The sequence below is a fragment of the Mesoplodon bidens genome (assembly GCF_964165515.1).
Source record: "Mesoplodon bidens genome assembly, chromosome: 2".
Classification (NCBI taxonomy): domain Eukaryota; kingdom Metazoa; phylum Chordata; class Mammalia; order Artiodactyla; family Ziphiidae; genus Mesoplodon; species Mesoplodon bidens.
The window spans coordinates 100,300,965-100,326,436 of NC_138177.1; the positions used below are offsets into that span (position 1 = coordinate 100,300,965).

The 25,472-nt window shown below is 36.5% G+C and overlaps 1 protein-coding gene across 3 annotated transcripts in view; it reads left to right on the top strand.

The window, feature by feature from the left end:
• DPYD (dihydropyrimidine dehydrogenase) overlaps positions 1-25,472 on the top strand; it is an 811,527-nt gene that overhangs the window by 687,127 nt on the left and 98,928 nt on the right. For all 3 annotated transcript variants that reach the window (XM_081225179.1, XM_081225181.1, XM_081225180.1), the window contains one exon: positions 14,895-15,074. In XM_081225179.1, coding sequence (XP_081081305.1) covers positions 14,895-15,074 — 180 coding nt within the window. The remainder of the gene's footprint in view (positions 1-14,894; positions 15,075-25,472) is intronic.

Here is a 25,472-nt window from a genome sequence, read left to right on the forward strand (position 1 = left end):
TGGTTGGGGGTCCGCCAGCCGATGCAGGGGACATGGGTTCGTGCCCCAGTCCGGGAAGATCCCACCGCGGCTGGGCCCGTGAGCCATGACCGCTGAGCGTGAGCGTCCGGAGCCTGTGCTCTGCAACGGGAGAGGCCACAGCGGTGAGAGGCCGGCGTACCGCAAAAAAAAATTTAAAAAAAGGAATAAGGAATGATTCCTAAGTTTTGAACTATTGGAGAAGTGGGTCGTAAGGAGTGGGAAAATTAAGAATGCTATTCTGGCCATAGTTAGCATGCCTAGGAGACATCTCAGTGGAGATGTCAGATAGGCAGTTGCATCTCCTTTTCTTTATCCTATTTTCCAGAGATGTACCGAGCCTTCAAATGCATGTATAACCCATAAATATATGTCTTCTCTCTCAGCTAGGACGTATATTCCTTTCCATTTCTTATGAATGCCTGGTAGTGATTAGGCACAAAGTAGGTACATGGATACATGCTCGTGTATAGATGCTGAGAAATGAGTGGGTAGATGTCTCTATCAGTGAATGTTTAGAAATAGACAAAAAGTGTCTGGGTGTTGAATAGCTCAGAGGGCAGTTTCACTTACCCCTTATCATTCTCAGATATATATATCTGATATATATATATATATATATATATATATATATATATATATATATATCCTGAAGCTGAGTTCTAGAAGATTATGTTAGATGAAAAGATTAAAAGAAATGAAATTTGCATCAAACGTATATTTTTAAATAAAGTAAATAAAAGGTCTAGAAAACATTTCCTTCCAAAGGAAAAAAAAAAAGCCTAAATTTATTAGTCTTTAAAAACGTGCTCATCCATTTCCCTAACTCAGTTTCTTCAAACATTCAGGAAATATTGCTTCTCTGTTGTGTTTAAGTGGTCAGATTTCCCACACATTTAATGTTCTTGTGACTTGTGGGTATTTTGAAAACTTTCATACCAGATTCTCCTGGTCTGAAACATACATATTCCTAGTTAACCACCTAGTTAAACACCTCTCTTATCCTGTTTACTGATCCCGCCCCACAAAATCAGAGGAAAGAGAGACAGTGATGGTTGCTTGCTTCTTTTGTTTAAGCTGACAGATCTGAACGAAGAGGACCTAAAAACTTCTTGGAATTAAAAATTGGGGTATGCAGATTTAAACCTTCATTATCTCCGAATCAATTATTCTGTGTTTGTAAGACGAAGAAGATAATATGTCTAAGGATCAAAATATCAACCCTGTTTCAGATAGCTGGCTTAATCCCCCAGTGATAGACGTGTCAGATATTATAATATTTAGCATATTTCCTCATGTGGAAAAGGATAGGATTTCAGTTGTCATGCTTTAAGGGCATGAGCCATAATCTCATTATCATCTCCCTAAATCAATCACTACCTCCTGGACATTAACTCCATCCTAATGATACCAGATGCAGTAATATATATGAGGTGAGAGAAAAGTTCCGTGACTCATCATGGGGCCTGAAAACAATGACGCAAGCTAAAAATCAGTTTAATCACTGGTGAATTCAGCATGGCCAAATACACCACACATTGCACATGCCTGGTTTTACAGAGCTAAATTAAGAATAATGTTGCATATTCATAGAGCATGATGTCTCTGAAACACACAAAGTAAATGTGAGTAATCTAAAGAGAATTAAAAAAAATAAGCCAGTTCTATTGCATTTTAGAGCATTATGTAATTAGGGACTGTTCCTAATAACAGCTTCAGGATGTAAGCAATAGTTTAACTTACAGTGTGACATTTTATAGGTAAGACTGAAATGTAAAACACATAAAATTCACTTAAGCTGCATTTACCTTATTTATCTTTTCCTTTAATTTATATACATATTCTAATTCATATTCTTAATTGATTTAAAACTTGCAGTATGTTGATTTGTGGAGAGGGGATAGCAATCAGATTTTAGTTTATGTTGTCAAAGCATGACAGTTGAAATTCAGTTATTTCTTGGTCTCCACATTTTATCTTATATATTCATCTGTGTGTGATAAGCCAATTGCTTACAACATAGATGTGATAATTTTAGTCCTGGGGCTCAATGTAATAACTTATCTTAGAAATTAATCATTATGGAAAGAAAACTCAAAAGGCACTAGTTTCACATCAAGATACACAATTAAAAACTTGAATACTTATTCTTACCTCTGAATGAACCCACTGTGTCATACATATAACAAGAAAGCCTTCCTGTATATAGTTCTTCATAATTCTTATCTCATTTTGTCCCGACAACATCTTTTTGAGGAAGGTTGATTCTGATAGATATAAAACAAACAGCATAATCTCAGGATGCTGCAGTCAGAAGTTTTTTTTTTTTTTTTTTTTTTGCGGTATGCGGGCCTCCCACTGGTGTGGCCTCTCCCGTTGCGGAGCACAGGCTCCGGACGCGCAGGCTCAGCGACCACGACCCACAGGCCCAGCCGCTCCGCGGCATGTGGGATCCTCCCGGACCGGGGCACGAACCCGTGTCCCCTGCATCGGCAGGCGGACTCTCAGCCACTGCGCCACCAGGGAAGCCCAGAAGTTTTGTTTGATAATAGAATTTGAAAAGAAACCAGAGGACTGGTTCATAAATTAGTATCTTTGAATGAAAAAATAAATGAATGAGTGGGTAATTTTTGGGTAAAAACTTTTTTGAAGAAATGATGTCATAAAACTGCTCTCTTATGATTAAAATTCATAATGATCTATTAAACACTCCTGGCTACATCCCAAGCAAATAGAGAGAAAAAGTCTTTACTGGGAAGATGCAGCAATTTTGCAGGATATATTTTAAAGGAGGGCAAATTGTTTTGAATGCCAGTGTTTCCACAAATCTGTTCAGTAGTAAATTTGATTATTTACCTTGAACTACTTAGAGTAAGTCAATGAAGTTCTGAACTTTAAATTTAAAAGATGAACTTGAAATAATCAAAGATAGAGAAAGAATTCTTTAGAATGGAAATATTGGTCCTGATCCAAGGAGACAACTGGATATGAGTGACACAAAAACAAAAAAAATTAAATAAGCGAATCCAGACACAAATGAACTTAGAGACCTTTCCCTTGGTTTCTCCTGGCTCTATTTTATCTGTTCTTCACCATGGCTAGCATCTAGATTGCTATATATAAACACTTCAACATATATGCATATATGAATGAAAATTAGTAGTTTAGAACATTGCATAATTTGGACATGATACTATAAGTTCAGTCACCGTTAAATGAGGTCTTTATAGAATAAAAAATTACATGTTTATCCAGTTGTTATTAAAGGAGACTACTAGAAGAGAAAAATCAAATGACAGCTGCTATCAACATTCAGGTATCTAGAGTGGGACCAGCAGATAAGTAATAATCCAAATACAGGCCAAGTTTGGCTGTGACAAACAGTATGCTGAGTATCAAGGAGAATGCTAAAGAAGTAGAGCTGCTTCTTTGCATCCTAGAAATATATTGGTATTCCCAGGAAAGAGTTAAGTGCAAAGAAATTAATGTTTAATGGTGCAATGAATGGAACAGACTCTAAATGCAATAGAAATTGAAATAAAAATATCTTATTGTAGAGGAAGAGAAAATGAATTATTGACAGAAAATGAAGGAGAACTGTGCTCATCATTGAGTGCTGTTGCTCTGATATCTTTATCTTGCTTCATTCATTTATTCATTGAACAAATCACATGCCAAGCACAAATCTTTATGTGAGTGTGCAGTGATGAACAAAACAGATATAGTACCTATCCTTTTATTGTGTCTCTGAAAACTGGTGAATGAGATCCAGACAATGATACCTACCATACATGTACTTTAGGTACTGACCCAGATACTTACATATTTTATTCGATGTATTCCTCACAAGAGTTCTATTTTAGATAGATAGATAGATTCATAATATATATATAAATATATATAATACAAAATTTATTTATTTATTTATCCCTGTTTCCACATGAGTGATTGTAGTGGTTACAATGGAAAAGCAAGAGTACACAGTAGTTATGAGGAAGGGTCCTAGAAGCAGACTGACCCAGGATTTGAACCTTTGCTCTGCTATTTATTAGCTGTATGATCTTAGTCAAGGTCCTTAGTTCTCTGACCCTCTTTTACCCATCTGCTAATTGAAGAAAATAGTACCACATTTCATGGTGTTATTGTGAAGTTTAAATGTGGTGCTACACATGAACTTGGAACGTAATACCCACTAGGTAAATTTCAAAGCACAGTAAGCCTAAAGGAATTTGAGTAAAGTATAAAGAAATGATAGCTACAAAAGAACAGACTCTTAAATATGTAAAGTACATCAGATTTTTCCACCCTTAAGAGTGGTTTACAAGATTCTGGCTTACAAGATTCAGATTTGGAACAGTCCTTATTGTTTCTTTTCTTCTTGAGTTCTTCTTCTGCCAAAAGACCCTTGGAGGCCAAGAGGGCCCCTTGAACCCTAGGGCTATCTGGATCAGGTCAACTATCCAAGACTCCAAATTCCCACCTAAGCAGTAAAGGCCCTGTGACTTCAATCCATTGTTAAGGTTCTGAGGCCTGCATAAGTACCTGAAGGACCAGAATATTAAACCAAACCAAAAGTGACAGAGCATTTCAGAACACATTCCATGAGGATAAGCGAAAATCTCCCTCTGATCTAAACATGGGGGAAAAAACCTTCTAATAAGTAAGGAAATCATAGATCTAGGTTTGTCTAGGACAATTTTAATTTATGCTGATTGTCCTGGTGTTTTCATGAATAATTGCCCTGTTTACTCTCAAGTGTCATAGTTTCGATAGTAAATCATATGATCACCTCTGAGTATCCTCCTAAAACTCTCAGCCTAGAACTTTTTCTGGTGTTTGTTATCTTCCTTCCGGTTAACTCTCATACTCACAAATCATAAAATATGTGCCCTTTTAGTGAGAAATGCAGAAATAAAACTGCTTGTTTGGTCATTGCATTCATTCATGTGTAACCATATTCCAGCGATCCATTTGTGGAAGCTTGAAAACCAGGCATTTCGTTTTCAGGTTCTTGGTCTTCATTAATTTAAAAAATAAAAACCTAGTATACAATTTACTTCCCTGGTCTTTCCACAAAGTCACAAACTTTGTGAGCCTCATGTTTTCTACCTGTATTGTAAAGGAATTAAGAACAAGTCTTTAATGTTCTTTGTCTTTAGGTCTTTAATGTTTAAAAAGAACACATCTTTTTAAGACTACAGACCTTTTTACTTTGCTTCTCCAGCCTTCCATCGGTGTATACGAGTGCTTTCAGTATATTAACTTGAACATTGGTAGGGTTTTTTTCTATAGCACTTAACTCTGTAAGTATTCACTCAATCAGCTGAACTTTGTCTAACTTTTTTTTTTTTTTTTTTGCGGTACACGGGCCTCTCACTGCTGTGGCCTCTCCCGTTGCGGAGCACAGGCTCCGGACGCGCAGGCTCAGCGGCCATGGCTCACGGGCCCAGCCGCTCTGCGGCACGTGGGACCCTCCCGGACCGGGGCACGAACCCGTGTCCCCTGCATCGGCAGGCGGACTCTCAACCACTGCGCCACCAGGGAAGCCCTTGTCTAACTTTTTTGTCCCAGACTATATCGGCAACTCAGTTATGATTCTTGACTCACTGATAATAGCTACACACTACTCTCCCAAATTTGTGTTTTCATCAATAATACATTAACCATAAAATCAACTACTGAATTGTGAGGGCTTTGAGTTAAGAAGTGGACAGTATTATTTGAGATGCTATTTTCACATTAATAGCATTTTTCTCGTTGCAGGCAAATAGTCCTTTTTTCTTGGAATGGTGAATGTCTGCTTATATTGTTGAATAACCACATACCTTTATCCATCTTCAAGATCCAGAAAAAATTTTCCATGGGATAATTTGCCCAATAGACATTTCCTTTCTAGGCATTATGACTTATTCTCCTTCTGTCATCCAAACCCCATGTGGTATTTTAGTAAATGATATTGTAAGTCAAGTTTTCGCAGCTGTGTTGACTGTTGAAAAAGAGAGATTGCCTAAAATTATGGATTTTAGTCATCTGACAGCTATTGTTTGGATATTTAGTTTCCTTTTCTTGCCCCACTTTGATCAGGGGAGGTGCTGAGCTTGCACAATGCTCTGTGAAACCCTTGCACCACCACCTGTGTTACTGCAGAGTAATTGAAAACTACTGTGGTAACTGATGCTGCACCACAGCAATAGCCCAGGATGGTGAGATTCTTTTTTTTAGTAGAAAAATCCTACTGCTTCTGAAGCAAAAGGGACCAAGCTTCCTCAAACTGCAGCCACAGCCCCTAACTGAAGAATGGGCTACATAAGACCCTGATGTGCAGAAGACTCCAGGCCTTGCCTCAGTTTTTTTTTTTTTTTTTTTTGTCTTGTATTTATGTCTGTGGGGAAGCATGTCCATCAACAGCAATGTCTTTGAGGAGGCAAGTAAGCAGTCACCATTCTTTGGCCCTACATGTTGTGCCTGGCTTACCCCTTTTATCTCTAGCCCCTCATAAAAGGCAGACAGCGGTGCTGTGTCTCTGTATGATTCTTTTCTATTATTATTTCTTGGTTCAGGTCATAATTGAGATCTGAATCCAGTTGGAACTGACTTTGTAAAGGACAATATAAGGAAGGAGACAGAGGCAATCTCACCTGCAGGGCACATCCCTTTGACTAATCAGCCCAGGCCATCTCAGTCAAGTTGTGTCATCAACAAAGTACAAGTGAGAAGATCAGTCCCACAATGCTGTTCTGAATAATAGTCGAGGGCGTGGCCCATCACCTGTGCTGCCTGTAAGAAAGTACTTGGAGAATAGATGAATATATTCTGGTTGGCAAAATGTGGTCCGAATCTCAGTATAAAATACCTTGGAAACACTTTATTCTCTTTAGTCTGTCTTCAGCTGAATGTGAGTTAAGAAATTAATCAGATAGAGAATGACCACAGATGGACATTGAAAAATAGCCTTTCAAGCTCCATAAAATTCCTTCCTGATTGGGAAAAAAGAGGTATTCATATACTTAGAATTTGTCAGAAAATATGTAATTTAAAAGGCTAGATAAGAGGATAAGGAATGTAATCGACAATGAAATAGATGACATACAAAACAAAAATTAAGTGACTCCTATACCTTTAGGATTTATCAATGAGTAGCAATTAAAGGACAAGTTTGAAAAAAATTAATAAGCTTAACTGCTTATCCATTGGGCTTTTTCTGAACTGAACCTTCGCAAAAACAACATCTGTGGGGCTATTTGTTTTTTGTTCTTTTTCCCCCAATCCAATTTGCTATGGTCAGAACTCAAAGCCAGATTTCTTAATAGGATGGCATTTGGACAGCTATTTTACTTAGTGATCCTGTGCAGTTTAGTAGCAAAGCTGAAATAAGCCCTCTCCTTTTGGGGCAAACAGGATGGTATTCTGCTGAATGCTAGAATTTTATCACTTTGAAAAAAAAAAAGCTGCTTGGGAGACCTAAGAGTATAAAAGCATTTGAGATCTCAGAAGGAGTTTAACTCAATGCACTGCTACAGTTACAGAGCACATGAAAGAGCCTGCTCTCTCAATTGCCAGGAAACTACTTAGAAACTCTCACTTTGATTTCTTCACGTAGTCCATTACATTACTGCTAAATGCAGTATATAGGGACATCACAACTTTGATGTTGTACAGCTCCAACAAATGGAAACTAATATGACAGAACTACTAAGATTTGTGGTTTTATGTGGATATGCAAATATATCCCTATCTAGCTCCCTATGTACTATGTATCTCCAGAGGCTGTCTTTTCACCTATAGCGTTATAAAATCATAATTTTGGTGTTTTATTCATGAATTCTAGTAAGCAGTACCATGTTTATGTAGTACCAAAACCTCACAAGGGGATATTGTTATTCTGAATTATTACTTTAACGGTATGTATTGTACACCGGTTTCAAAAGTACAATGTAGTTTTATACATGTTTATCAGTACTGCTCAGAACTCAGTTCAGTGAGGAGTGACTGATTCCATGCCTTTGGAAGATCTGATGTTTTTAATCAGTGGGTGTGGACAGGTGGAATTGGAAACTGCATTTTCTTCCAACAACAGTAGAGGTCTGTTTTCCAGTTTTAGTAGTAAACCTTCAAGTAGTCCTCCAATTATTTGAGGATGCTTTTAAAAAATCTGTGGATTTCTGCCATTATTCATTAAATAATAAATTTGAAATCATTGTTCAATAATGTGCTTCTTCTTATGGAAATTATAAATATGAGCAAATTGAACCATGTAATGAACACATTACAGTTAAGATTTCGGAATTTAGAGAAATAAGATAAAAGCAGAGGTCAGAAGATCTGAATCTGACCATTGACTCAACCACCTACTAATCTTTTGAGTTGGGACATTCAGTGTTTAGTTTCCATTTCTTCACTCACTAAACATTTAATAGCACCTTCTCTGTCTTCCTCTCCGAATTGGTGTATGGACTAAGTGATGACACTTGAAAGGCAGTGCCTTAGCCCAAAAGCTTCAGACCAGGTGGGGAGGTCAGCCCTGCCTCCACCTGTGTGACCACGGACAGATCATTCAACCTTTCTGGACTCCTAAGCTGTGAAACATGGAGGCTGGTCTGAAAAATGTCTAGATTCCCTTTTGTCTTTGAAAACAAGAAAGCACTATGTAAAATATTGCAAGTGTTTTACATTGCTTAAACAGATTAACCCTTTATCAAAAGAGATTAGTAAAGAGAGATCATAGGATCACTTTTTTCTTCTTTTTCTGGGAAATCTTTTAAGAATTAGATGGATAATCCTCCTTATTCAGTGCTTCATCTATGATTCGTTTCATGGGAATATTCTTGAACTTCTTTCAGCCACATAAGACTCTGTTATTCGTATATTTTGGAATGTGATAAGCATTGCAGAATTTCCAGTTTTGCTTAAATGTAGTTTCTCTCCAATATCCCTCTTACTAATGAATGTACAGAAACTTTGAGACTACTTTGGACTTAAAATGTAAACATGTATTTTACTTGCTTATAGTCTGGTGGCACACATTTCTGAGACCTGGAGTGTAGTTTGTCCACCTATGTGGTAAGAAATGAAAAGGAATCATTGTGATCATGGGTTCATCTGAGTTGTGTCTGATACTTCAAGATCTCTATTTAAGAACCTTGTCACATTTTCAAAATATCATTTGAAAAAGGTGCTACTCTGTTGCACAAAAACAAGTGCCAGCCCCACAGTGTTCTATTTCTATAGAACTCTTCTTGGCCAAGTTATTTGCCAGGGATTAGTATTTTTAATCCAGTTTGAATTCTGTTTGCTAGTTTTCTAGTACATTGTCTTTTACGTTTCAAGGAGTTTGTTTTCCTTTACAGGCAAAAGTTTCCATTTTGACTTCCACCAGGCCCTTTAAATTCTAGATTACCTGATAATAATTATGAGGTTTGATACCATTCTGTCTGAATGGTACTATAATTTCCACAGCAGTTCCACCTACATGAGGTAATTTAATCCTCACAGTAATGAATTAGCTATCATCATCCACTGTTTTCAGATTGGGAGGCGTGAGAGGAGGAATCAAAAAGCTAAAAGACTAGCTTCAGTCACACAGGTGCTGAAGGACAGAGCTGGGTCTCAGACGTGTCTTCTGACAACAAGACCAGAGCTTTTTTTGAGGTCATTACTTAATGTAAATAAAAATAATATCCGTGACCTTCTTTTACTGCATTAGACCAAAAAAGTATAGATTTAAAAAATTATATTCTGCCTAATTCATGCTCTAATGATTTATTCATGTTATGAAATTTATTTTTGGTGCCAATCTAGCTTACTAAGCGCTAGCTACTAGTTTATACACTTAAATACATTGCCTTTTACTCTCCTATGTGCTAAGTATTTAATCTCCATTTTTAAGTGAAGAAAGTTGCTCACACTTAGGCAGCTAAGATGCAGTTTAAACCTGATTCTGCCAAACTTCTACATGTATGCTCTTAACCCCTAGGCTATACTACTTGATATGGCATAAAAATGACTCAATTAGACTTTAAGAAACAGTTCTTCAAGTCCAAGCTCTTTCCATTGTTAAAGTAAAAATACTATCCTCTCCCCTGCCTAATTCATAGTTTTATAAGGAGTATTGAAAGAAATAATGTATGTAAAGGAGATTTTTAAAATATAAATCACCATAAATAGGTGATTTACTATTAATATGGTTAATCTCATTTAATGAGAAATAATGAGAAAGGACTAGCACCCCTCAACCCTCTATCACTTCCCAGGTATTTTTACAGTTGCTTTACATAGACAGGCTTCAATTAAATGTGGCTGCACCTAAAGTGAAAATTCAGGGCACTGTGTCAGACCTCTAGAGGAGACTGTTCGGTGGCCATGGGAGCTTTACAGCACACCTCAAAACATGCCGCACAGGGGGTCACCACCTACTCAGCTCCTGCACAGGGCTGGTCCTGCTGAGAATCCAAGGGCTCCTATTTAGAACAGCTCACTGTAGGGAGATTCACGCTTATGGAAATAATTAATGGCGGCAATGATCCTTATAATGGCACCTGATGCCCTGCTGCGAAGAAAGATAAACCAGCCTTCACCATAAAGAACTTACAAATTATACTGAGCAAACATGTTAACAGCTATTAAGAGTCCTAATCAGAGCTGTTAAACAAACAATTAAGAGATGTCATATAAAATACACCCATTTAGGAATAGCAGCTACATGTTTGGAGTTTTAAAAGGAACCATTTGCCTTTGAGATAGAGATAAAGCCCTCAGTGCAGGTTAGGCAAGAGCGAGGCACCTTTCTGAGCAAATCCATTTTCTGAGCATCAGATCCCATGAACAAAGCTCTGTTCCCAGTGGTGTGCTTGCATCCTAAGTTTATTTTGGGTCTCATTACTATTTCATCAGAAAATTACTCTCTTTTTTTCAGACATGACTTATTATTATAAGTAGTGCTGCTTTCAAGGGCCATGAAAATGTTGCTACAATCTAATAGTAAAAATCAAGAAATTATTTGTTTGGAAGAACCTTACTTTGCAGACAGCATTTCAGGATAAGATGAGATTCATCCCCACCAGTGCTTAAATCCTTGCTCTTCTAAGTGTAGACAGCGACATCAGCACCACCTGGGAGCTTGTCACAAATGTAGAATCGTGGACCTCACTCCAAACCTACAGAAACAGAATCTGCATTTTAATAAGACCCTCCGATAATGTATATATATTAAAATTTTCAAAGAAATATCAATGTGAAAGCTTCTGTTATTAGAAATTCTATCAGAAAATTAATATTTAATCTTATGGATAGTAAAAGGTAAATTACTCACTTTAGGAAGGTATATAAATAGTGTGACATTTGCTTGATGATGAAACATATCTGAAGTGGTCCCCTCTGACAACCATGCCTGATGGTGGCATCCAGGGTTTCCAGCATATCACACCATCCCAGCCATGTTCAGTCGCCATCTGGTAGTCTCTCCTACCTCTTCAAGTTCTGTGTCCCCTTCACATGCTCAGTGTAGCTCCCAGTCATGTGAAACGATAGCACTATAGGGTAAAGTGCATACAAGAGGGAGGGAAAAGAGGGAGTCTTTTTAGTCTTTAGCCCCACATGTTCTTCCATAGTTAAAATACACAAGTCTACTTTGTGATCACTCCAGCACCACTTGGCTGAGTCTACTCTATACAAATGGTGCCATGTTTGTGGATTAAGAGAAGTAGTGGCTCTTGTATCTTCTCATTGGAAAAGTTAGGGAGGACTGAGATTCAACTTGACTATTCATACACTGCAGAGTATCTAGAGTCCTTTTAGCAGCAGGTTTTCACAGCAGTCATGAACATCCCATAAATTACATGACATGATGTGATTTTCAAAATCTGATTTCTTGTGATGTTCATATGGGGAACTATTTTAAGACTATAGTAAAAGTATATGCATTAACATATACTACAAAAAAAAATAGAATCTCACAGTGAGCAAAGAAGATTAAGTAAAGCATCAGTTGACTTTTACAGTTAAAAAAAAATTCTGTGGAGGAAATTATAATGATGTTCTTTATAATTGTTCTGAAAAGAAAATCAACTCTAAGAAAGTTATAACAGGCCTAATTAATGCTTAAATTGTTCCTCCTGAGAAACAATTTTTTTTATGTGATATAAATGGACTTCCTAGAAAATATTCTTGTCTGTATTTAGTGGTTATTCAATGTTCTTTCCTGCACTGTGGTAACATACAGCCCTTCACAATAGGAAATGAAAGGATTTTATTTCTGGTTTTTGGTTTTGCCTTGTCGTTTTTACTCATGCTGTACAAGTAAGAAGTAAATAAGACAGGAAGACATTGACAATTTTTATCTAGCAGTATCGATTTTTCAAAACAATAGTTATATTTGGGTTGAAGATGATCATTTAAAATTATATATACCTGTGTTTGGGTCATGGAAAAGATAATTGTAGTTACATGAAAAGAGTTTTCCTTTGTGAATGTCTATACCTTAGTCACCTTAGACTGCATGGTCATGAATTATGCAGTATAATCCACTTTCTAACCATGTGGCCTGCCTGGGGCAAGCCTCTGCATCTCACTTCCCTCATCTGTAAAATAGGGCTAAAAATTAAACCTACCTCAGCATTATTTTGAGGGCTAAATGGTATAATTTCCTTATGGAAATACCCAAATGAACTTTTTGGACAACCCAATACATTAAAAAGTGTTTAACAGAGTGTGTGGCCCATAGTAAGAGCTCATCTCCTGTTACATTGTTTTCTTCTTACCACACCATCATTCAGCCAATTCTGACAGAAATTTAATATACAGAAGCCATTCTCTCCTATTCTGAAATATAAAATGTCCACATTCCCCTAAAACATAGCTATTTCCATCCTTATAAAAATAAGATACAAAATTCTCCTACTTATACCCCTAGCTCTCTTCTTTCTCTTAATAGGAGCAAAACTTCTCATCAGAGCAGTCTGTCTTCATACCGTCACGTCCTCTATCCTCATTCATTCTTCAACTCGCTATAAGATGGCTTCTGCCCTGTTGCAGAGCTTCTCCCCCATAAAAGCTAAAGTCTTTTGATTGGTAAATTTAACGATCACTTTTCACCTCTGATGTTACTGACCTTCGTGCAGCATTTGACATCTTCCACGATGCTGTCTTGTATCTCTTCTGCTTAGTGTCCTTCATGGTCTTCCTTGGCCTTCTTTTTCATATATATGATGAAATCACTACCACTTTTTGCTGAGAACTCTTAGGTATATATTTTTCTTGCCCTTTCTCTGTCTCTATCTACTTCCCATTCCCTATTCTGGAACCCCTTAGTGTGTTTTCAATGAATTTTCTCAACCAGCCTAGCAATAGCTAGGTATCAGGTAGTGCACTAGGCATGAGGATTACAATGAAATGTATTAATTAAAGACTCAGGAGGCTTTAACAGAACTTGAAATAGAATATGATTTATTCTATTTTCAGGTATTTCTTCATCTTCATTCATGTATGACATGGTTTTTCTTTATTGGCTGCAGTCACCAGCAACTATGATATATGCTAAGAATTTAACATCTGGGAAGATAGGATAGAAGTGAGTTTTGCTTTGCTTAGTTTTGTTTGGATAGCTGTTTCTTTGGATTGATTTGAAATATGGATGAGGAGAGGTGTTGAATTCTATATGGTAAATTTTGAATTTGAAGTGATGATGGGCCATATGGGTGAGGAGGTCCTACTGGCAGTTGTAAATGAGTCTCTGGAGACTATGTATGGTATCAAAATTGGAGAAGTATCTTTGTAAATAATCAACTTGGAGTGTTTCTCAAAGTCCACTAAATTCAAGCTCTAACTCAAATCCTAACACAGACTCTCAAGTATATTTTTATTTGAATGATCCTAATTTCTCAGAATCAACCTTCCTTAACTCTAGAATTAAATCTCTATTTTCTAAGAAATGTCACTCAAATTTAAAAAACCTCTTCTGAATTACACATTCATTCAACATATACTTATGAAGAGCAGAATAAATGACAAACTCTTTGCTGGTCACTGGGGATAATATGTTGACCAAAATAAAATAGCTTCTGCCCTCCTGAAGATTCAGTCTCTTGGGGGAGGGAGCAAATAACCTTGCAAGACTTAGAAGTCAAAAATATATGAGCTAAAGAAGGTCTTAACTTATTTTGGGCCCCTGGAGGCCTCCTTGAGGAAGTGATAATTCCCATGAGACTGAAGCTGTGCTGTTAGCCATATGTAGAAGGGAAAGACCTTCAAGGGGTGAGATCTTATGAGGTCTTAAGGCAAAGAAAGAATGTGGCGAATTCGAGGAAAAGAGGAAAGACCTGTGTGACTGGAGCACAGTGAATACAAAGGCGGACAGTGATAGATGAGGCTAAAGAGGCAGGCAGTGGTACATGAGGGCTGAGTTGATGGGTCTCCTGCTCAGCAGGACCACCTCCTCGCATGAGAACCACGTCCAGGCTGCACGTCTCAACGGAGGGAGAATGAGAGAGTTAAAATGTCCATTCTCATGTTGTGCTAAATTTAACTCCTGGGAAATTCTTCTGGGTGGACCTAATTTTTTACAGCCATACTGACTATACCTGCCATACAGTAAACCACACATAGTTAAAGTGTACAGTCTGATGTTTTGAAATATGTGTATACCTGTGAGACCATCACCACATCAAGCTGATGAAAGTATTCACAGTCCCTGAAAGTTTCCTTGTCCCTTTTGTAGTCCTTCCCTCCCTACCACTCCCATCCCCTCCAGGCAACAATTGACCTGTCATGCTTAGAACAGTGCCTGGCACATAAAATAAATTGTGTTGACTATATGAAAAGTGAGGCTGTTTGGAGAATTAGCTCTTAGCTTGACTTTTAGTTGGTTGCTCTACCTTTTCTAGGTATGCAGTGCTGTTCAGAATCAGGATTTCACTGTCATTCAAGACTACTGCACTGGCCTCAAAGCCTTGCTTTATCTGAAAAGCATTGAAGAGCTACAAGACTGGGATGGGCAGAGTCCAGCTACCATGAGTCACCAGAAAGGGAAACCAGTTCCTCGCATTGCTGAACTCTTGGGAAAGGTATGTGGCCACCTCTCCTGGGTTGTCCTTGAGAACTCTGCCTTTTTCACTTTCTATTTCAGGTCTTGTTTGCCCTCCTACCATCTCACTAACAGAGGAAGCACGGTGCCCATTTGATGTGATTTCTGCTGTAGAATCGTTCTGAAGGAGGCTTGATTACAACTCTATGATAGGTCTCTGAGTTACATTTTTATGAAACCAATATAACACAAGGTCATATAAAAGAAAAAGATTGAAGTTTATAGTGTAAAGTGGCTCCAAATTCTTGCTTACTGTGGTGATGACTGGCATTCTTTCCAGTGGGAGGCTGGAGATTTCTTTATTCTTTAACAAGCTCTGGAAATTATAACATTACCTTTCTATTTTCAAGACAATCAAATCACTGGAGCCCTGAATAATATGATGAAGTTTTTAAAATTAAAATCTAATCAGTATCTTTTGTAACTGCTTCTGCTATGTGGTTAAACCTGGGCTCTAAAGGTTATGTCCCAACTTTCTCACTAACTGCTATTTTCAGAGAAATATACACTACATTTACATTTTGTATAATACAGTGATTTTAGCAAATCTTTTCTAAAACAACATTCAGCATTTCGCCTTTGTATTTCCTTTGTATTATTCTAAATAGATAACCATTGTCAGAAGACATTTCTTGAGTCCTGAATGAGGGGAGGAAAAAATTATAATTCTTAGTCTTTTCAGCTTGTCACTACATCAATAATTAACTTTAAAAAAAAAGAGAGGCAAGTAAAAAGATTCTTTAAGGAAGCATTTAATAATTCAAATGAATCTTAACTTGAAACAGGTCACATGAAAAAGAATGGAAAACAAAAACCCTGGGTACTCTGCCTTGGATGGCAAGGTTAGGGACTCAGAAAGAATAAGAGAAACATCATATAACAATTTACATTTGGCTAGTTTTAATGGGAAATACCACTATTCCTCTCCAAACAGATAGCCAAAAATAAGGGCTTCTTGGAGAATAACGTGTATCCCTGCAAGTCCAGTGATGAAAAATAAAAGGGAGAGAGAAATAAAATCTTACAGTGTGGATTCCAGGAAAATATCATGATGAATGACTCCATGAGTGGCAATCAAACAAAAAGGCTGGGTGACATTAATATTTATAATATTATAATTAGCGAGACTGTGCCTAAGCAGCATTATTAGTGTAACTAATCATATTATCATAAACTGAGTCTGCAAGTATTTAGACAGTGAGTGTTCTTGCCTTTATCAGTGATCATCAATATCGTAAAATTGTTCATAACTAAAAATAAATTACAAATAACTTTACACTCATCCAATGTAAATGTATCAAGTCAGTTGTTTCTGACATGGTAGTTTTGATAGTTTATGACTGTCTATAAAAGCATTGTCTCAAATATACACAGTCACCATGCAAGCTAAAATGGAAGTAGCTGCATTGCACTGTGCCATTTTTGTCTTTAAAAGACTTAAACACTCATTTGAAAACTTACATATTCAAATAGAAGATGGATAATGATGGAGACACTTGTGTCAGTGACTTAAGTGGAAACTGATTTTCTGATAGTTTGAATCTAGATTGAGACTTTATTTTAGTAAGTCCAGCCTTCATCAAAATCAAAAGTGTAATTTCCAGCATTATCATTTGTTAAAAAAAAAAAAAGATTTTGCCTATGTGATTATATTAGCAATTCATTTCTCAGCACTAAGCTGAGGAACAAGCAGATGGTCTGGTAATAGATCTATGCTCCAGAGTCTCTGGTGAGGGCTGACATTACTCAAACAATAGGTGACTATCCCCTTTAGGTTAATATCCCTAATAGTGAATCAAAGCGCTGTGGCTTCCTAGCTGTTCCTTCCTAGTGTTGCAGGTGTGTGTGTGTGTATGTGTGTGTGTGTGTGCATCTTTGAAAATAATTCATATTATATTCTCATTAGCTAAAGAATAGGATGCTGGTTCTTACCCTGTTTTCATGCTAAATGGACAAGAGAAGTTGCAGACCCTTTTTAGAAAGCCCTGCTGGAAGTAGCTGGCTTCTTTAGACAGGAAAAATTTGTTTGGAAAGTACAATTGTTACTCTCTTTCATCTTTCGCTCAGAGGTCAGGCTAGAATAAATTAGAGTAGAAATTTAGAAGAAAGGAAATACAGTACAGTGTTTGAAGATGGAGGAAAAATGAGACTTGAGCCATGGAAACAAATTAGTTAGGCCAAATTAGTCATGTTATCTTTCAAGTAATTAGTATATTTAATATACGTAATTAGTATATTTAATATAGTCTCCCTAATGCATACCTCACGTATAAATTGATTAAACTTCCCAAGCAATGTTTCTTCATGTGACTTTGGAAGAGCAAGAAGTCAGGCATTTATGGTTTGCTCTGGTCTTACGGTGCAAGCTGTATAAATTCGTGCCTGCAAGCATGAAAACGGATCCCACAGGAAGAGCAGTCACCAGCTCTGCTGCACCACAAAGCTATTGATCTCCAACTCCTGGTGCTTAAAAACCATGTGGCATGCTTATGAAAATGTAGATTCCCAGGCTCCGCTCCCAGAGATCTTGATTTCATTGGTCAAAGGTGAGTCCAGGAATCTGCATCTTAACAACCTGATTCTGATGGAAGCATACAAGGATCCACATTGCCAAGAAGAATGAAGGCAAGAATAGCGACCGAATATAGTCAGAGATTGAGAAGTTAGCAATGGGAACAACACAAACTTCTCTTGAGGGAGAAAGCTGGTAAGAAGTGATTTTGAGCTGGAAGAGAAATGAAAGAGAGAGTCAGGAGAGGAAATCCAGAAAAGCAGCACACTGGGCTCTGAATAGCCAATGGTTGAAAATACCCATTGAGGAACCAGGGGCAGGGAGTTAGTTCAGCAGCTAGGTCAAAGACATGTAAGCAAGAAGAATTGTAAGGACAGATACAGTTCTCAAAGCATGACATCCAGAGTCCATGCAGACAGTCAGCAACGAGGAAGTCTGTGAGGATAAGGAAGCGGAGGCTATTCACAGTATCATCGAAAAGGAGGCGCATCGGTAGCAAAGCACTCTCATTGTATACTCAGTTACCTTAATCCCCTCTTCTACCTGGTGAAAACCTGGCGACTTAATAAAAGTGAACTGTTTGCTTGCTACGTATGGAACAGTGGTTACCAACAGAGTTCCGAGTAAGACTGTTAGGTTTCCATGATGCTTCCTTACTATACTAGCTAAGAAACTTGGACAAGTTAATTAATTTCTCTAAATCTGTTTCTAAAACTATGAAATGAGGATAACCGCAATACAAGTCCACGATCTCTCATTAACACTTCTGAAACCCAAAAAGCTCTGAAACCAAATGTTTCCCATAACTCATTTGGCAGCAAACCTGGCCTGAACTGATGTGAGGCTTTTATAATCTTTATTTATTCCTCTTAGAGTGAACATTTACGTGTTTACTGCAGAGCGACGAATGTGTTGAAGTCCAGGTTGCCACACCACATCTTGCTGTAGGTGCTAGGGAAAAGGTAGCATGTGTACCATTTTTCTTTCCTAAAATCCAAAAAATAATTCTGCATTTTGAGCTACGTTTGGCCCCAAGTATTTTAGATAAAGCGTTGTGAAGAATACTTAAATGAGAATATAGCTGCAATTATACCTTTGTCCACAAATTCTTCTTTAGAGTTGGAGACAAAGTATATATTTTAGTGACATTAGAAAGTAAACTGTTAGTATTTGGCATTTTTAGGTGTGGAAATAAGAATTATGTGGAGATTATTTGCTTGAGAAACATGAAAGAAATTGGATGCTCCAATATTAGAACAGAAAATGTTACAGTCAGAAAGCATGGGAGGAAATGACGTCACTTCTTTGTGCCTGAGATGAAGGATTCCTAAGCAAAAGCCTTTCAAAGGGAAACAGCACAGGACAACACTACTGATTGCTTGGGCTCTGCGTTCATTTTCACATGCTGTTCCTTACATCTGAAATGTCTTTCCAATTCACTAAAGAGTAATGAAAGCATCCGCTTCTCTTTGAGTTATTCTCTGACCTCTACACCAGAATTAATTTCTCCTTCTCTTCTTCAACCTTAGTTGCAACGAGTATCACACAGCATTTGAATTTTTGCATCTCTGTTTCTTCTACCAGACAGTCTTCTTCACCTTTGTATCCCAATTCCTGGGGACCCACTGATACTCAGAAAGGGCTTAATAAATGATGCTCGAATAAGTAACTGAATGAATAAATCAATGTTGTAAGAAAACAGCTAAGTGGTAGAACTAAATATTAGTAGTCAATGACTTACCAAGCCATCACTTTTCCCATGACATCAGAAATGAAAAAATGTAAAAAGAAAAATAATAACTTTGAGCTTAAAGTTCCTTTTGGTGTATAAGTCTAGTTTAGTAAAATGAAATGGAAAGAAGCCAGAGTGGAAAGAGTGAGATAGGCAAGTGAGCAACCTGCATTCCTTCTAGGATTGGCAAAAATACCCAGAGTGTAAGCTTCTTTAGGGCCTAGACCACACACTACGTGCCAGTGCCTGACCCGATATCTACCATGTAGGAGCAACAGCGTGGTAGCCGAATTGATGAATGATATATTGATCAGTCTTTTTTGTTTTTTAAAGATCTATCTTAAATGTCACTTACTTTGTGAAGCCATCTATGACTCTCTTCCTCTCCCTCTGGGAAAATTGTCACTCCTTTCTCCTACAGCCCTTTGTTCATATAACTGCTATTGCAATTATGACATTATCTTCTAGTGAACATTACTTCTTGTCCATCGCTGAGCTCATTATGAGCATCTTGATAACAGAGATCATGTCTTATTTACACTTGAGTTTTCAAGCAACTAGCACAATGCTACATGTTTATAGAATTAAGTTGCACAGACTATCTGTGGTGTCCTTATTTAGAAGGAAAAAAAGGAAACAAATTTATAATTAAAATTCCAGCCAGGCCCTTTCAAAAATAGCAGGCATTTTAGAAGAAAACAGTAAATGTGCCAAATTACTTTCAGTAGGTATTAAAATATGATGAAATACATATCAGTGATATTAATAAGTGAACATAATGTGTACTCATTAAAAAGCTTTCATTAGGGTAAAATCAGAGAAACTGTCGTGGTGCTTGTATAATGACTCATAAAACAAGGCTTTATTTTGATGATAGAAACCAAAATTGGTGCATCTATATGACCATATGCATCATTCTCATGTTTTTAAAACCAAAAGTAATATGATTTTTTAAAACTACTGCTATCTGGTTATGTTGTTTGATATGTAAATGTCTATCTATTTATTTGTCTCTGGTATATTATCCAACACAGAGAACAAAGAAGTATCCACAAAGAATATATAATGTCATAAGCATGACCATCACAAAAGTCCTAATAATAACAGTCTCAGAAGAGGAGAGTGGTATCTCCTGTTTACCCACAACTTTAAAAGTTTTATGTCTTCATGCTATTTATTTTTTCGTGCTTTTTATGTTTCCAAATTGAGATATAATTTACATAAAGAAAAAAGGTGTGTCTTTAAAAACACAGGTCTTAAATAAACCATTTGATGAGTTTTGACAAATGATATACCCATGCAACTCTTAATTCTATCAAGATACAGAACATTGTCAACACCTCAAAGATTTCCTTTTGCACTCTCCCAGTCATTATCTCTCCCTCCTTCTCACCACCGGAAGCAAACACAATCTAATTTCCATCAACATAGATTAGTTTGTTCATACTCTTTAGCATCATATAATTAGAATTCCACATTGTGTGTTTTTTTGTTTGTAGTTACTCTCACTCAGCACAGTGTTTCAGAGATTCATCCATGATTTGGGGAGTGTTAAGTAATTCATTTTTTTTATTGGTAAAAAATATTTTATTGTATAAATATACCACAGTTTGTGTATTTATTCAAAATGACACTTGGGCTGTTTTCACTTTCCCATTATTATAAATATATCTGAAATAAGCATTCAGGCATAACTGGTTTTGTGAATACATATTTCCATTTCTCTTGAGTAAAACCCAGGAGTGTAATATCTGAGTTATAAGGTGATGTGTATGCTTTATAAGAAACCTATAAACAGATTTCCAAAGTGGTGGTACCATTTTACACTGCTACCAACTGTGGATGGGTGTTTCGGTTCTTCCAGCCAACATTTAGTATCCTCTGTCTTTTTAATTTTAGACATTTTAGTACATGTACATTGGTATGACATTGCAATTTTAATTTTCATCTCCCTGAAAATTAATGATTTAAACACTTCTTTGTGTTCTTACTGTCCATCCATATATCCTCTTCTGTGAAGTGTCTATTCAAATATTTTGTCCACTTAGAAGTTGGGTTTATTTTTAATTAAACTTTAGGAGTTCTTTGTATGTTCTCAGTACAAGTCCTTAGATGCAGAAAAAGCATTTGAAAAAATCCATCATTTACTCATCATAAAACCCTAAGCAATCTAGTGGAAGGAAACTTCCTCAATCTGATAAAGGGCATGTACAAAAATTCTACAGCTCATTTCATATGTAATGGCAAAAAAATAAACTTTTTCCCCTAAGATCAAGGACTAAGCATAAATGTCTATGCTCACTACTTATATCCAGTATTATACCGGAGGTCCTAACTAGTGCAATAAGGACATGAAAAGAAAGAAATGGCATCCAGATTGGAAACAAAGGACTAAGACTGTTTTCATTTGCAGATAGTAATATTGTGTGCATAAAACATCCTAAAGAACCTATAAAAATACTATTAAAGTCAATAAATGAATGAAGCAAAGTTTCAGGACAAAAGACAATATACAAAAGTCAGTTGTATTTCTGTATGAACAACAGGAACAATAAACAATCAGAAAATTAAATTTAAAAATGCCATTTACAATGGCATTTAAAAACTACAAAGTACTTAGGAACAAATTAAAATATATGCAATAGCCACCCACTGAAAACTACAAAGAATAGTTGAGAAAAATTAATGAAGAAATATCAATGGAGAGATATGTTAAGATCTCAATTCTCTCCAAATTGATCCGTAGAGTTATGACAATCCCAATTAAAATCCCAGCACACGTTTTTGTAGTTGATAAACTGATTCTAAAATTTACATTGGATTTCAAAGGTGGAAGAATAGCCAAAACAATCTTGGAAAAGAACAGACTTAGATGATTTGACCTATCTGCCTTCAAGACTTTCTATAAATCTTCAGTAATCAAGCAAGTGTGTTTTAGTGTCAGGATAGACAAATAGATCAATGGAAAGTCCAGAAGTAAACCCACACGTATACACTCAATTGATTTTTGACAAAGGCACTAAAGCAATCCAATGGAGAAAGGAAAGTCCTTTTGATAAATGGTGCTGGAATTAACAGATAAGCATAGATATAGATATAGATATAGATATAGATATAGATATAGATATGGATATATTTTAATGAACCTTATACTTTCCTCACACAGGACACAAAAGTAATTTTAAATATATCATAGATATAAAAGTAAAAAGACTATAAATTTTTTAAAGAAAATATAAGTAAATATATTTACTTATAAGGAAAAAATTTTAGATAGGATACAAAAAGCACTAACCATACAAGAAAAAAATAATGATAAGTTGCACTTCAAAAGGCAAGTGCTCATCAAAAGACAAGTTAAGGAAATGAAAATTTAAGTCACAGAATGAGAGAAAATATCCATAATACTTATATCTCACAAAGAACTTGTGACCAGAATAAATATATGTAATACTTTATGAAAGTAAACTGGATTTGAAATAATTTAATCTTATCAACAAGTACACGGAATCTTACAATGAAAAATCCACTGTGAGGGAGCCCGTGGGCTCTTGCAGCGAACTCCCATCCATGACCACTTGCACGGCTAGCCCAAAAAAGAGAGAGAAAAGGTGATGAAAGCCATTTTCTTTCAAGTTCATCTTACGGCCTCATAGTTCTTGTCCATACTATTTTCTCTCATTGCAGCTTTGTCCCTGCGGTTATGTTTTGGGGATACATTATACAGTTAGAGAAGTTCCAGATGACATGTTACATTTCTGTCAGTTACTTGGGTAATGATTGAAATAGAAATCAATATTATTGCTTTCTATGACTGATTGCATGAGGCTAAATATTTTTTTTATTATTTTAGCTCATTTCATAGAACATGGCAAAAAAAACAAAGTATCAGTTCCTCAAAATTCAAACTTTCCAAAATTACCAAATGAGTCTACTGCATAGATATTATGGGAACTTATCTACATCTCTAAATATCATCAGATGGTTTGAGTAGTATCTTAGGTAGAATGCTGAATTGCCAAGTATCCTTTAAGAATAGGGCAATCACCTGTTATAAATGGTGATTATTCCTACTTATAAGCAAAAAATGCTGGATAAGATTTGATATCCCCCTCTTGTAGTCCTGAGTGTCTCATCAGCTCATTAATGTGTAAGAATCCCACAAAGGAGTCAATGTGCTGCTGTAGTAAAAAGAGCACTGTGTTTGGAGTCCAGCAGGTCTGGGTTTGAATCCCACCTCAGTGTCTTACTACTAGGTGTACTTGGGCCAACCACATGAATCCTACAGTTCTCCTTTGCTGAAATGCCAAAGTGAGATAATGATACTGATTTCATGGGTGCTTTGTGAGGACCAGAAATCATATATATGATGTATGTAGCACATAGCAGGCATTCAATGCATGGCAGTTATTGCTATAATTAATTCTAACATAGATAAATAGATTGGGGTAATTTGCATATGTGATATATTTGTATCCAAAATATATGGATAACATTAGGGTAAGCATAAACATTTGAGCAATGCTTTATGAGTGGATTTCTTCCATCTTCTGTGTAGATTTTCCAGCTGATACTCATACATTATTTTTATACATTCTCTTGGCTTTCTATTGATAACATGCCCTTATTAGGTTAGTTTTGTTTGATCTGCTTAAAAGCCTGCAACTTTGTCCTTTGAAGCATTCCCTTTCATACACACAAAAAAGCTCCTGAACAAATCAGAAATGTTTGCTTTCCAAGCAAAATGGAGATAAATTTGTTAATTTGGGGTTTGGGCAGTAAACTAGCATGAATGGTTCATCACTGGTCCTAAAATAGGTGAAAGGGAGGGGCCTACTTTGTTGCCAAATCAGAGTAACTATATCAGAATTTAATATCAACAATTATAGGAGGTGCTGGTAGAAGTCTTTCATGTTATGGGAAGAGATAGTTTTGCATTGCTTATAACCAGAATAGTGTGTGCCCCTATAAACCTCCTCAGCTTGTTTTCTCTGCCATCTCAGGGGTAGGTGGGTTCTTTGCACAGAGGAACTCTGATATTTAGTGGCAATTACTGAGAGCACTTTGTAGAGGAGAATTCTAACTCAAAGCCAAGCCCAGCGGAGGTATGTGATCAATTGGTAATGCCTGCATGGGCACCGACACAGAAAGATGTTGCAGGATATGGCTTTGCACTTCCTGGAGTGTGGAGCACTGACAGCTTGACTGGTTTAGGAATTTGGGCAGCAATGAGCTCTTGAATTTGTAACCATTATACCCACCTTGTTGCAGTCCACCACTGTGTGCCTGAAATAAAATGTAAGCCATACAACATTTTTACTGTTGCCAGCATTCCGTCATGCTTTTAAAAATTACGAGTCCCTATTTCTTCTCACTCATTAAATTGATATCTAATTGCCAAGTACAAATGAAATTATTCCCTTTGTCACTTTCATGAAAGTAAGTGGTTCAGTATAATTCCTCATACTTCATCAAATATACTACTTTAATCAGAATGCACCTCATTAATATTAATTATATACTTAGAACTTGTGTAAAAGTGCTTTTCATCTTAAACACAAGTTACCCACATTAATTCTGATGGTACTTTTAAGCCAGGAAAAAAAATCAGGATTTTTCTTGTTCTGGGTGGGGACTGAGGATTTGTAAAGAAACCATTAGTATAAGCATGTAAGATAAAATTTGAATTCAAATACTATCCTTAAACTCATCTCCTATCCTCCCTCCTAAGAACTCTACAAAATCAGTGAACATTTATCGCAAACCAGTTAGCTTTGTTCCTAATCCTGATTTTATGGAATAAAGCAAAATATCTCTCTGTAATTCTGAGCTACGCCCCTGAGATTCCCCTGAGAAAAAAATAGGCATTTGTTATATCTCTGTTTAAGCTCACTGTCCACTTGAATAAACGGAGCATTATATAAAAGATATAATATTCTGGTATTAAAGGAGTCAAAGGAGTCATTTTGATGATGAAAAGAGTCAACAGAGATTCTGATTATATTCAGCTTTATGACAATTTATCCTAATCTAAGATTTGAGAAAAAAAATTAAATGTCTGCTATTTGAAATTCAAAAGAAGGATGTGATTTACCCCCTCCCCAAAAACGTCAAACAAGACAAACCATAGTTCT